The 14,667-nt window shown below is 34.1% G+C and overlaps 1 protein-coding gene across 2 annotated transcripts in view; it reads left to right on the forward strand.

Moving 5' to 3' along the window:
• EDIL3 (EGF like and discoidin domains 3) overlaps positions 1–14,667 on the forward strand; it is a 396,995-nt gene that overhangs the window by 361,042 nt on the left and 21,286 nt on the right. For both annotated transcript variants that reach the window (XM_078067084.1, XM_078067083.1), the window contains one exon: positions 11,241–11,396. In XM_078067084.1, coding sequence (XP_077923210.1) covers positions 11,241–11,396 — 156 coding nt within the window. The remainder of the gene's footprint in view (positions 1–11,240; positions 11,397–14,667) is intronic.

The following is a 14,667-nucleotide window of genomic DNA, read 5'->3' on the forward strand; positions in this document are numbered from 1 at the left end:
ACATAACTATAAACAAACATGTAGATGAATCTTAGTACTGTAATATTGAATGAAAAAAGTAGGTCCCAGAAGATTGCTATATGATACTTTTGTTATAAATTTTAAAAACAACTTAAAACTAAATATTATTTATGGGTCCACTTATGTCTAATAAAACTGTGTTTCAAAAAGCAAGGAAATAACAAAAAAGGTAGGAATATGTAAACCATAGTTAAGAGAAGCAAGAAGACAGTGGAAAGGTTGCCCAGAGGTATTGTCACTGTTACAGTTCTGGTGTTGGTTGGGTGTTGGTTTGGGGGCCATTTGTTACATATTAATTAAAGGAGAAATCTGTATGGTCATCTCAATCTAACAGACATATAATTTAATAAAATTAAATACCTATGCATGATTTTTAAATTCTGAAACAAATTAATAATGGAAGGGAAAGTTCTTAATCTCATAAAACATATCTACAAAAAAAAGCTATATCAAAAACATTCTCAGTGCGGAAATGTTAGACACATTCTTAATATCTGGGTTTTTACTGTTGGATTATTTTATTTTATTTTATTTTATTTTATTTTATTTTATTTTATTTTATTTTATTTTTTGAAGATTTTATTTATTTACCCAAGAGAGAGGGAGAGAGAGAGAGACAGAGAGAATGAGCACAAGCAGTGGGGAGGGGCAGAGGGAGAGGGAGAAGCAGACTCCTGGCTGAGCAGGGAGCCCTACCCAGGTCTGATCCCAGGACCCCAGGATCATGACCTGAGCCAAAGACAGACGCTTAACTGACTGAGTCAGCCAGGCACCCCTACTGTTCGATTAAATTATTGTTTCCATCTTGAAAATAAAACCACATTTGTTGTTTTGACCTGAAAGTTTTCAAAAGAATACATTATTTCAGAATTGTTCTTCACAATTAACCTTTCAATCTCCCCAACAATGGTGAATTTCTCCCTCCTAAAGCGTAATCTCTACATGACTGTTTATATCACTTGCTGTTACTTTTTAAAGAAAATATTACAAAAGAGTTGGAGACAATGCATTACACGGTCATGACTTTGTAGACGATTTTAATTTTTTAGAGTATTAAAAAGGTCGTAATTTTATGTGTGACCTCTGGCCTAAGTGTCTCGAAAGGGGAGACTTTAAAAAGTTGTTTGCATTGGATCTATAGCAATTCTGTCTAACGTACAGATGTGTCAAAGTGTATATTCTGATTCCAAAACTAACAGATATTTCAGCACTTCTTAAAATGTACCAGATTTCTCTGTAATGAGAAAGACATGTCAAAATACCTCTTTAGGTACGACAAGCCACAAGATCAAGAGACAAATCTTGTGAGTTATTTATGAAGATGAAGAGGTTTTTTTTTTTATTTTTGTTTCTGTTTTGATTACTTGCTGATTGATTCCATTGTAAATAATTTTCTAAAATCATGCTATTACTGTCATTCTGTCAAATAATTTCTACATGATTCCTCTTTTCTTTAAATCAGTGTTTGAATTCACTAAAATATCTTTTGGATTTTAGGATCCTTAAGCAATTATAATATCAAATAAGAGGGAATTGTGCCTCTACTTTCTGTTTATTTCACTTCTGACTCTTTTTTTTTTTGCAAATTATGTTAAAAATGTCAACAGTTTTGTGACTGAAATCTCAGATGGGATATCAAAGACAGTTATTGCAAAGATGTTCAACCACAAGGGTAGGAGGTGTCTCATGAAATTCTTCATTTAAATCTATAAGTGATCCTTTAGTGAAGTGATCTATAACTTGGAGAGTTTTTAAACTCTTGAATACAAATGCAAAAAAATTAAATAAACTTAATATAATGAGTTTGTTCCAAGTGATTTATTAATTCCATACCTAATTTAAAACTGTGGTTTATGAGCTATTTTACAGTAATATAAAAATATAGTGCATGAATAGTTTTAGAGTTAAAGAATGTGATTTTAAAAATATGAGATTGTTTGGAGCTGATTGCACAAAGAAATGAGCTCTTGTTCTGAGACAAGGATATATACGAGAGTCCCTTAAATATAGTGCTACTTCTTGAAAGAAGGAAAGTATTAACATCTTATTGTTCATGGGCAATCAAGAAGGACATATTTTGCGAAAGCTATATACCCGATATTCAAGCCATGACATTATAACTCTTAGGCATATGCCTGTTTGGGGCTTTATTATAAATATACCCAGGCCACATTGCACTTTGGAAGCTAATTAAAATATGTTCATCAGGTAGTACTTAGATTTTATCAGCATCCAGCACCCAGTTTTCTATTTTACCACTTAATAAGCTCAAAAGACCTTGGACCCTATATTAAAGAGAATAAATGGGAAATTAATGTTAGGACCTAAAAGAGAAGCTTGATGAAATTGGAGTTCCAAGAATTCAGCTGCTCCTTATTTCTACTCAGGAACAAAACAAATGGAAATTAACATCAATAACAGTGGAAGAATATAGAGAAGATATTTTTACTATACATAAATAAAACACGGTGGTTTTATGGGTATTCAATGAGGAAATCTATAACCAGGGCTTTCAGCAAGGCTCTTTAAAACTATAATTAGTGTGTGGGGACTGGTGTACTGAGGGACCAGACAGCCCTGCCAGATCCACCCCAGCCGGGCTTGTCCTTTTTACACAAATAAAATGCTGACAGTGTTACTGACTATGCATTTGAATGGAAATAATTTGTATCCTTTTTATCCACACTATGTGTATATTCTGTCCTTCTGACAAAAGTTTTTTTTTGGTTTTTTTTTTTTAAAAAGCCACCCTTTAGGGCAGTTCACTTTCTGTGTCACTGGCTCTTAACCCCGTAATCCCCAGGCAGCTCTTACTGCGGAGCCATATCCCTCCCTTTCCCCTCCAATCACTTCAGAGCAACGCGCTGACCTGGGCTGTTTTCCAGCTGTTCACACTGATGGTACATTTTCCCCAAAGCAATCTGAAGCATTTACTTCATGCCTGGTTCCTGAGAGGCCATGCCCCTTTCCGCTTCCTTTTGTAAGGACAAGGAGGAGAAAAGTTACATCTAGTTCTCTTGGTATTGATGTCGTTTAAGCCTAAAAATCAGTCATCGTATAATGTGCGTATGCGAAGACTGAAAAAAATCTAGTATTAAGGCCCACCCGGTCTGATGAAACAAAATCATGCACAGGACTCTACGGATGATTTATAAATTGCGGGAATGGCAAAGTTTTATATCAGCCTAAAATGCATAGCTCTTCCAGCAAGCGTGGCACATAAAAATAGGTTGTGTGTTCTGTCAACTTTCCTACCTTTCGAGGGCCTCGTAATAGTTAAGATATGCAATGTGATTTGCTGTTGCAGTATACTTTAATTTGTGGGGGTTTTATTTTCCGAGTTCTCACGATTTTTATTTATTTGTCACAAAGCAAGAAGATTTATGTAAATTTACATATCAACACATTTTTGTGTATAGATGTTTTGTATTTGTAAATGTCAGCCTCTAGAATATATAATGATTATACGGGATATAAGTGCCTTTGGTAATATTTAGTAAAGTGGTTGCCAAAGAAATATATTGAAACAGCTTTTTCAAGTGAACAGTCAACCAAATACTGGCTACTGAAGTGCATGGAAGTTTGATTGCCAGTTCAGTGAACCTTTAGCTTTTATAAAAGACACCGACACAATTTTTACCTGGGTTCCTCTCTCACTGTGCTATCAGAAAGCACTAAATAACAAACTACTTCAATTCCTATTTAAAAGTTGTGTTCTTTATTTTAAACTAACACAGATCATTTGCCAGTAGTTTTCTTTATTTTCTACTTCATTTGGGCTTTGGCACTGCTCTAATTAAAATATCTGAACAATATTTATTGGATATCATTAAGCTCTTTGATCAAAGTCTTCTATTAAAAAGTCTTGTCTCCATTTACCAATTAATAATGACCCTGTCAATTGCAGACTAATTCAATTAGCCATTGCCCTGAATTTTTATTCATGGAATAAGCCAAAGTTCCCAGCCTAATCAAAATCAGGCTTGAAAGGTACATAAAGATATGTTAATTCTACTCTCTCAGGGTGATCTTATTTTTGGTGAACTCAGCAGAAAATCACTTTCAATAACCCAATGAGAAAAGTACGATTCTTTTCCCTAGGAATTTTCTAAGTTTTATAATTTTCTTCAAACGTTTTTTTCTTTCTGTCATAGGATTTGAAGAAATGCCTAAGAGCTTACCTGTTAACTTGATGTCAATTTTAGTTACTTCATTTTTTTTTATTTTAGTTACTTCTAACTATAATTGTTTGAGGATATTGTTTGCAAAACAATCCAAAAAATGAAATGTATATAGAATATTACAGAAGTCTCCTCATTAAAAAAAGAGAGAAAGAGTATCGCTTTATTTTCCCTTTATATGTCATGATTTAAGTAAATCAATACAAAGGCATTAGAGTCAGTCATATTTTATTAATCCTAACATATTTATAATTTTGGTTCTTTTGCTTTTAAACTTGTCTGAGATTTAATGAAAAAATCCTGATAAATGGACTTCCATTTACACATAGAGCTTTAGTGAAGCCTGGTTGAATTTTCTCCAACATTTTCCTGAGAACTACATTTGGAAGGTTCCTCTGGAGCTGAGAGAAGCAAGCCTGATTTTAAGTGTTCCTGTGTTGAGCTTACGAGGAGATCACGTCCATCATTTTAACTCATTCAACTTCTGCTGCAACCTTTGATTCCCTTCCCTCATCCACAAAGTACGCATACAAATGTATGCCAATCGATGATTTTCCAGGCCCTGGGTAGAGCTCCCTGTAACTACAGTGTGTGGATTCCAACATTAAATCAGAACAGAGGCGGTCAAGACCCAGAGCCTGCCCTGAGGTCTGGAGGGCCCAACGGTCACTCTACTCCAACCAGAAACTGTATGCTGTGGCCACTGCTCTACCTCCCAATGTCCCATCACACCCATTGGCCCTGGAATACAAACCTGGCAAAGTGGAGTGGAATTCACATTGACTACATGTTAGCTCATTGAATCCTAAAAAACAAACCATTCGTTCATTATGTGTTTATCGAAACACCTTATCTATGCCAAATACGTCGTGCACAACAGAGACCAAGTTGCCTGCCCCTGTAATTTTATATTTGACAAGAGGGTACTTTGGATTTTGTATTATCAAGAAAATAAATTATCCTTCCTATATTCAGAGGAAAAACAGCAAGAGTAAGAGAGGCTTGTCCCTTCAGACTAACTAAGGTGTTCAGCCTAAATGTCTGCTGGGCATTGGTATATAGGTAACAGACAGGGCAGTGTTGATAGCTGAAGGTCGAAAAGAGAATTCCCACAACTGCCTAATAGACGGTGAGAGGTGAAGGGGAACCCTTGTGACTAGTGTGCTGGGCAGACATCAGGACTGTCCTCTCTCTGTTCAAGTAAAGGGAAATAAAACAAGATGATATAGGGCTTATTTTTTTAAGATGTAGGACAACAAAAGGACAGAAATTATTCTAAAGGTATGAAGAGAAACTATAAAAGTAGAAAATTTTCTACCAAAACGATGGTATATCTAATTTATCTAATATCTAAAATTATCAGAATTCCTTCTATCTCTTTCACCACTTGAAATTTTCACAATGAGTGTTTATTATTTATCTTTAGAAAATGAATCTATTTTTCACATCCTTTGACCAAATAACGTTAATTCTATGAATTTATCCTATGTAAATGAGGTATGTGGTCAAATGAAAGGACTAGGATTTTTTGAGAGTATTAATTTTAATAGAAACAAAATTGAGGATACAGGGAGGAGTAAATGTTTTATAGTTAATAATTGCAGCAAATCTTTAACATGGTGTGTTATGGCAAAAAAGAAAGTCTTAAAAATAGTTTATTGACATAGAGAATTACTGATGAAATATTAAGTGGAAAAAAGAATGAATTAATTGACCTGCAAATGCAGACTAAAAGTGCAACCAACACCTGGTAACCAATCAAATGCCAAGTACAACAAATTTGTCTAAAAAACCCATGTTTAGGGTGAATAAAAAACATTGATCATATCTGATAGTGAGACAGAATTGTTTTCTACTCTTTCTGTATTCCTCAATTTTTCTTCATAGCATATATTACTTTCATGAGAAAGATTATTAAAATAAAATTATTAAATATAAATTGTGCATAGTTACCATGCTATCTCCCATCCTCAGTTAAAACATGCAGTTGAACAACTTGCATGATTCTAAATGAACTCTTTTAAAAAGTTAGCAATCATGAGCTGACAGCAATCACGGGGTGTAGCTCAGGCTGACCTGGAGCATTGTTCATGTTATAATTGCAGGTAATTGTTAAGTACAGAATTATCTCAATTTTGAATCCAGGGCAGATGATACCTAGATATTTGGAATGTGTACTCTATGCCAGGTGTCCTACAAAACATACTCCTGAATGATCACCTAAGCTTACAAAGCTTGTTTATGGCACCATACATGTGTTATATGAGGTTTTACATGCAAAAGGCATACTATAAAACACCAATAAAACAGAAAAGTCCCTCTATCCTTTGAAAGGTTATTTTATAGTATAATTTTTTGTATTAGTGCTCATAGCTGTAAAGTTCAATATGGAAAAAGTAATTGCTATATTAAATATTTAAAAATATTATTAGAAACTTAAACTTCTTCAGTAAATGGAGGAGGAAAGCAATAATGAGTGGTGAAATGAATATATAGGATTTGGTATTTTAAGAATACTGAACCTGTAACCCTAGAGCTACTAGATCATATCAAATATAAGAGCTGGATAATATTTCATATTGAGTTGATCACATTAACTAGTTGGCCTACAAATACGCACTGAAAGTGTTACTAACATCTGATAACCAACAATATTGTTCAAATACCAAGTGCAGTGAATTATGTGCCTTAAATGGATCTAGGATTACATACAATTATATTATGTAATGTTATGGTAAAAAATTCCTTATTGAAACCAAAATGTTTTCTAAATATTTTACCCATAATTTGATTTTTAAATGCTATATAATTATATTAGCTCAAAGTTACTTCTGTTCAATGAGTTAATTTTACAAAGCTCTGTGAAGTTAGAAAATATGTCATTCAAAATAGCTGATAAGACAGGCTAACTCTAGAGTATTTTAGATGCAGCCGTGTTGCATATTTCTGAGATAAATCTCTTTGGTCTTTTTTTTTCTTTTCACTTTTCTTGCACACTATTTTATCTGTTTTCCTCACTCCTTTAAGAGCATCTCTGTGAAAATCAGCTGACTTTCCTAGTCTGCCCTTCCAGGGAGCCATCTGTCAGGGTGTGATGCAGACATCTGAAATGTCATTTATCTTGACCTTTCTCAAACAGATGCTCTTAGTTGTTCTACAGTTTCCCTAAGTTAGACACTCTAAAAATAATTATGCTTCACTAAAACATTACAGGACATTTTACAACAAAAGAGTTACATTCCTACATAACCCTCATGCAATACTTTTTTCTTTACTCACATATTATTTGAGCCTCTCTGTATATGCATCCCTCTTTTTTTACTCATATAATTAAAGGAAAATAAATCACTCACTGTAATTTGGAATCTAATTCCCTCTTTTAGCATTATTTTGGAGCTATTTCCCTGTTGTAACATAACCTTAATATTCAAATGGGAATGTACAAAATTCCATAAAATTATATTATTTTTAGTAAGCCATTTCACCCATAAATGGGAATTTCAGTGCTTCAAATTTTCTCTACTTTAAGTAAAGATGAAATGACTATCTTTGTATATAACCTGAGAAGGTGACCAAAATATACTGTGATCCAGAACTTGCCTCTAGGACAATCTGGCCACCCATTTCCCTGATTCTATATTTATGTTTCTAATAACATGCTGAGACTGATAATAGATTATTCCCCCAGATTTATTTATTGTTTTATTCTTATCAAATTCTTATAAGAAAGCCCTTACTATAGTCTATATGTTGTTTTACACACTTAGTAAATATTAATTCATCTAATCCTCATAAAATCCAATGAGGATTGTTATCTTCATTTTTCAGATGAGGAAATGGAGATGTGGGGTAGTCAAGTAGCCTGCCCAAGGGCATATAGCCAGTAAAGGCAGAGCCATTTTGGGAACCCAGACCATCCAGCTCTTGTACAATGGACTGCCTCTCATGATCAGAAGATCGGAGAGGATTTTTAACTAGTTGCCCTTCCCAGTAAAAACTGGTTGGCACCACTGTGACACTGTTTCCTCGACCAGTGATGTTACCCGATATAGAAAAACAAGAGAAAGACAGCTGACAGTTTCTGCTGTGGTACCTTGTGGCATCCTTGGCCATGGTTAGTTCTTGTCCATGAGACATACTTAGGAAGTAGTTTTAGCTCAATCCAGCAAAACCTTTATTGAGGAACTGTTATATGTAAGGCACATTTAGTACAGATGCAGACATGAAGTGCAGTGCACTAAGCCAAACGTCTACCCATCCGCCAGCTCAGTGCCCTAAATAATCTGCTGTATTCAAGCCAAACCTTGGGAGGTGAGGGTCTATCTAAAACAGCTGAACACATTTCGTCCAGCATGTTTGCAGTACAACTTTAACTCAGAAGATCTATAAGAAGGCAAAGTACTTCTGGGCCAATGGTAAGCATAGATCCAGAAGAATGAGCTTTTCTGGGATCATCCTGAATATGAGAGTGACATGTCTCTGAGTGTGTCCCAGACTGAGATTTCTACATGTCCTGTTGCAGAACTTTCATGTTAAGTGTGGGATGCTGATTATTTTTACACTAAAAGAGGTTTGCTTAGGCTTGGTATTCTAAGTTTAATGTAGCAAATTTTAGGACAAAATCCAGCTTGAAACAGATTGCTGACTATTTAAGTAGAGAAGTTGACTTAACTGGAACAAAAAAGAAAAACATTTCTAGTTAAAAAAAAAAAAAAGCTGGAGAAGGGGAGCAGTTAGAGTGGGAGAAAAACATATCTGTTAGAAAGAGCCAAGACACACAACTTAAGGAGAAAACATCTCCACCCAGCAGGAAACCCAGCTGACTTTAAGAAATACCACAGAAAAAGAGATATGCTATAAGACTCTTCATTGCGTCATCTTAGCTAAAGACTCAGACGTTTAGGGACCAAAGGATCCAGCCTTAGAAGTGTTCATATTCTTGGTGACGGTTTGAGTTTCTGTGCATTTATAGCATTGATGGTAATGCAGTGACTCAGAATACTGTAAGGTTTTTTGCCCATTAATTGAGTGTCAGCAACATTAGAGCATTTTGAAGAGCAGCGGCTATGCCTAGGTGTCTCTGCGCAATTCTATTTGGATTTAGGACAACAAAAGCAATCCATATTTTTAACTCTGGACAGGGGAAGAACAGAGATGAAATTCATGTTAAAACACAGGGCTCTTCTAATATTGTAAAGCCAGGATTGGTTTGGATTGGGGCTTAGAGTTCCTATAAGTTTGATGAGTATGATGAGGAAGCTTTGAGATTCTTCAGAAATTTCTGAAATTGTCCCAAAGAACTGAAAGAAATCCTTGAGTGAGAATTTATATGTATGGTGGAACTTTGAATCAGAAAGGTGGATTTGAATCTAGGATCCTCCCTTTACTCACTATTTATCTTTGGATCACACATCATGCTGTATTAGGCATCTGTTTCCTCATCTCAAAGCTATGGTACAGGGCTGTTGAGAGGATTCAGTGAGGACATAAGAAAGCACTCAGTATAGTGTGTATGACGTAGCAACAGTTTCCTTCCCAGGTATCATAATTCTGCCATCTTGCCTCGCTGTGGGACAGATAAGATATTTTAGATGATATAATACATGTTTCGGAAATAGCAAAAACAGAAGTATTTTAGAGTTTTTGATAAACTTTCTAAAATGTTTTAATAAAGCATTAAAGGTAGTTTTCTATCTTAATCCATTGTCCAGTTTGAGTCTAATGTCTTTAATTAAGGAATGTTCCAAACAGTGTTGAAAAGCCCCAATGACTTTTTTAAGAAATGTCCCTAGGCTGTGAAACATTGGGAATTTTTTTCATATCTTTATTGAAGAGCATCTAAATACAGTCATTAAATATGGTCTATTCAACACTGTCTTTTCATTCATGTACTGTATCTGACCCATGACTGTCTATTTGTGGCTACATATATCACACAGGATGGAGAACCTGAAATAGAAACAAAAGGACACAGTGGTTGAAAGCCACCAAGGTCACACATGGGATCATGACAGTGAAAGATGATAAGATCAAGGATGTAAGCAAGGCAGTTAGTCATAGGAAGTAGGAGGAAGTAGGTGGCTATTGTGGAAGGAGAGAGGAAGCTGTAGATCAAGGAACATCAATAAACCTAAAGGTAAAGGTCTTATAAGAATTGTCCACGGGGAAAACAAAGATTCCTATAATTTTTTAAAATTCGCATCCTAAGAAGAAAAGCTTCATGAATTAGAGAACAAAGAAGAATTATACTAAATTATTCAGTGTTATGTACTCTTTTTTCATAAATATCAATCCTATCTTTTGCATTTCAATTACATCTTGATTAATTTAATGCTTACCAGGTCACCATGGGTCTCATAGTTTTATAAGTACATATTTTGTAGGAACAATCACATTATGAGCACAGATCCCACAAGTCATGGATGCATACTTTAATCCTTCTTCATTTTTGAAGAATGCCTGACTTCCTCCTCAGCATTTTTAGGATTGTAATTTTCTGAAAGAGATTTTCGCTGGACAACAATTACTATTACTCAATTATATTTTCCTGAGCTGATTAAAATTCATGGAAATAATGTTGGCTTTTTATTTAATGTTTAACTGTGATACATATAATATCATTTTTATTCCTAATATGTACACAACTATAGTTTTATTTTTATTATTATTGAATTGACCAGTAAAGTCAGCAAATTGAAGTGTAAGCACTAGCTCTGGAAGATAATAATCATTTCAAGAAGGCCAGACTTGCCAGCTCTAGATGTATCAGTTTAATATAAAATTGATTGGTAGACTGAAATGACCATCATTTTATTTTAAAATGGTCAAAATAGTTATTCAAGTTTTTGACTAAACTTATCCAGTGACAAAATCAAAGTTATGAGCCAATAATAGCTCAGTCATCAGTTTCAAAATTCAAATAATCAGTGTATTTTTGGCTTTAGCATGTATGTTACTTAATCTCCTGAATTCAAGAGACTTGCAAATTTATAATGGACTCTATCATGGCATTTAAATTATATCTTTTCCCTTTTTTAGGTGGACCTTCTGGTCCCTACCAAAGTAACTGGCATCATTACACAAGGAGCTAAAGATTTTGGTCACGTACAGTTCGTAGGCTCCTACAAACTAGCTTACAGCAATGATGGAGAACACTGGACTGTATACCAGGATGAAAAGCAAAGAAAAGATAAGGTAAGTGATCTGAGCGGTTTAGAACAGGCAGAAATGGAGGACCAAACTGAATCCAATTTTGATTGAATGAACTACTTATACATAGGTATTAAAATTAATGGTTATATACACTGAAAAATGTATGTTAAATAAAAAGCTTTAACATTTTCCATATTATCAATTATCTGAGATCCACCTAAGTAAAATTTGCTTATATTTTATAGAAACTTGAATAATTTATCATAAAGCACATGTAAATAGTTATTGTTTGAATACTTACCACTATTAATTTTACTTTTTAAAAAGATTTTATGTATTTATTTAATTTTAGAAAGAGAGAGCACACACACGTGGGAGTGGGGTAAGGGGAAGAGGGGGAGGGAGAGGGAGAGGGAGAGGATCTCAAGCTGACTCCTGGCTGACTGTGGAGCCCAATACAGGGCTTGATCTCATGACCCTGAGATCATGACTGAGTTGAAACCAAGTCGAACACTCAACCAACTGAGCTACCCAGGTGCCCCTAATTTTACTATTAAAAAACATTACTGTTATTAGAAAAAATGTTCTTTGGCAAAAAATATTTCAAAAATTAACTAAAAGATGTTTTAATTATGTATTTCTTTGATTATTTTGACAATTAGGAATTTTAGAAATGGACAAATTTTAACTATTATACTAGTTTATCAAAATTAAACATAGGATGTTTCTCTGCTCAGTTTCCTTGATTGTGTTTTAATTCACAGATTTATTCAATTTTTTTACCTGTGTAACTTTTAATATTATAGTAATAGATATATATATATATTATTGTACCATACAATTCTACACTATATTATATCTAATTGTTTTTCTAAAAGTTCTTACATTTTAAACATCTTTCCATAATATCTCCTGGTCCAAATTTCTATAGGGCCCCAGAAAATGAAAGTGCTCAGGCTTCCATATCAATAACTAATTCATTCAATTGTTAAAATGTAGCCTCAGTTGGACCAATGAAATTGAAACTCATTCATTGCTTAGAGTGTTTGTGCAAAGAACTCTAACTTTCTAAAAACATAACGGAAACAAATATCTTAGTTCAAGGATTTGGGGGAAAATATAATATGTTAAGTATTTCTGAGTTAATAATGACTTTATCCATTTTATGTAGCCCTTTTATTCCCTTACTCTTATCATATTATTAACCAGTAGAAAGTTAAGAATATCTTTCTTTTTTTATTTTTTTTAAGATTTTATTAATTTGAGAGAGAGAGAAAGAGAGCACAAGCAGGGGAGAGGCAAAGGGAGAAGCAGACTCCCCACTGAGCAGGGAGCCCAACGTGGGACTCAGTCCCAGGACCCTGAGATTATGACCTGAGCCAAAGGCAGACGCTTAACTGACTGAGCCATCCAAATACCCCAGGAATATCTTTCTTTTTCAAATATTCAAGCAGAGAATTGATAGATTTTCCCAGCAATACTAAGCCTGGAATGGCTATTCCACTGAGTCAACACAGTCTGAATTCAGTTCACATAAAATTCACTTTAGGGGAGACATGTTTTCAGGTTTAGATTATAAAATCCACACCCTTTTAACACCTCAGAACACACCCATTTAGCATCTCAGGGTACATTCATTTAACATCTCAGAACATACACACACACACACACACACACACACACACACACTTTATATTTTAACATTCCAGAAATTGTTGTATCTTACAATGTCACAATTAAATTGGGAGCATTTAATATTTTCTAGAAGAACCTAAAATAATGGCATGTTTTCTAATCAATAGCATCTTAGACTGAATGGATATAGGGTTTTTTGTAAAACTGTCTTCAAATGTATTTGTGATCTGTAAACAGATATCTGCCATGATTTATGGCTAATAACTGTTTCAGTTCCTACCTTTCACTTTTTTACAGTAGGCATTCTGATGCATAGAGAATGAAAATATATTCCATAAAATGAAGCTTTTTAAACTTCATAAATTATATAGCTCTTGAAATTAATTTTAAGATAGATAAATATTCTCATTCATTATCCATGTGTAATGTTCACTAAAAAGCACATCTCTAGGGGCACCTGGGTTGCTCAGTCAGTTGAGCGTCCAGCTTAGTTTCCGCTCAGGTCATGATCTCAGGGTCGTGGAATTGAGCTCTACAAGGGGCTACTTACTCAATGGGGAGTCTGCTTGAAATTCTCTCCCTCTCCTTCTGCCCCTCATCCCCCCTCTCTCTCTCCTTCTCTAAAATAAATAAATATTTTTTTAAAAAAAGCATACCTGTAATAGCAAAATCCTTATATAGATTGATTTAGGGAAGAAGTATAAAGAAAAATATGATTAAATTATTGTACTGATGAATACTTTTTTGTCTCCATTTACATTAAGCATATGATTTCATGATTACATGTGAATAATTTTTTAATTTTTCCCTTAGTAATAGATGATGCGTTTGCATATTAGTGCATTTTATTTCATTATCTTTGTCTGAAATGTATGTAAAATTTTTGTCAAGTTGACCAAGATTTTCTATATCCTTACTGATTTTCTATCTACTTGTACTAGCAATTATGGAGAAAGCAATGTGCAAATCTCCAACTATAATTGTGGTGTTCCTGATTTCTTCTTGCAGTTATATCACTGTTTGTTTGATGTATTTTGAAGCTCTGTTGAAAGATGCATATGCATGATCAATTAGGACTCTAATGTCCACTTGATCAAATAGCTCCTTTATGATTAGAAAATGACCTTCTTTATCCCCGGAAATATTTTTTGATCTGGAATCTGCTTTGCTGATATTAGTAGCTGTACTTCAGCTTTCTTTTGATTTATGCTATGTTGGTGTGTGTTTTTTTCATCCTTTTGCTTTTAACCCATTTGTACCTTATATTTGAAATGCATTTCGTCCATGCAGCATATAGTTGGGTCTCTTTTTTTTTTTCCCAATCCTGCCATCTCTGCTCTTTATTCAGAGAATTTAAACCATCTATATTTGATATGAATATTGATATAATTGGGTTTAAATCTGTCATATTTCTGTTTGTTTTCCTACTTGTTGCATCTTTTCCATGTTTTTTTTTTCTATTTTTCTGTCTTCTTTTGGATTAATAGAATTTTTTAATGATTCCAGTCGGGGTTTTTTCATTGTTGACTTACTTGCTATAACTTTATTTTTTATTATTGCAGTGATTTCTGTAGGATTTGTAGCATACATTTTAAACTTACTAGTCTACCTTCAAATTAATGCAGAGCCCCAGAAACCTACCTCTAGAAGCACAAAATAGATCTTAGCTATAAATCCA

The sequence above is a fragment of the Halichoerus grypus genome, chromosome 2, assembly GCF_964656455.1.
Source record: "Halichoerus grypus chromosome 2, mHalGry1.hap1.1, whole genome shotgun sequence".
Taxonomy (NCBI): Eukaryota; Metazoa; Chordata; class Mammalia; order Carnivora; family Phocidae; genus Halichoerus; species Halichoerus grypus.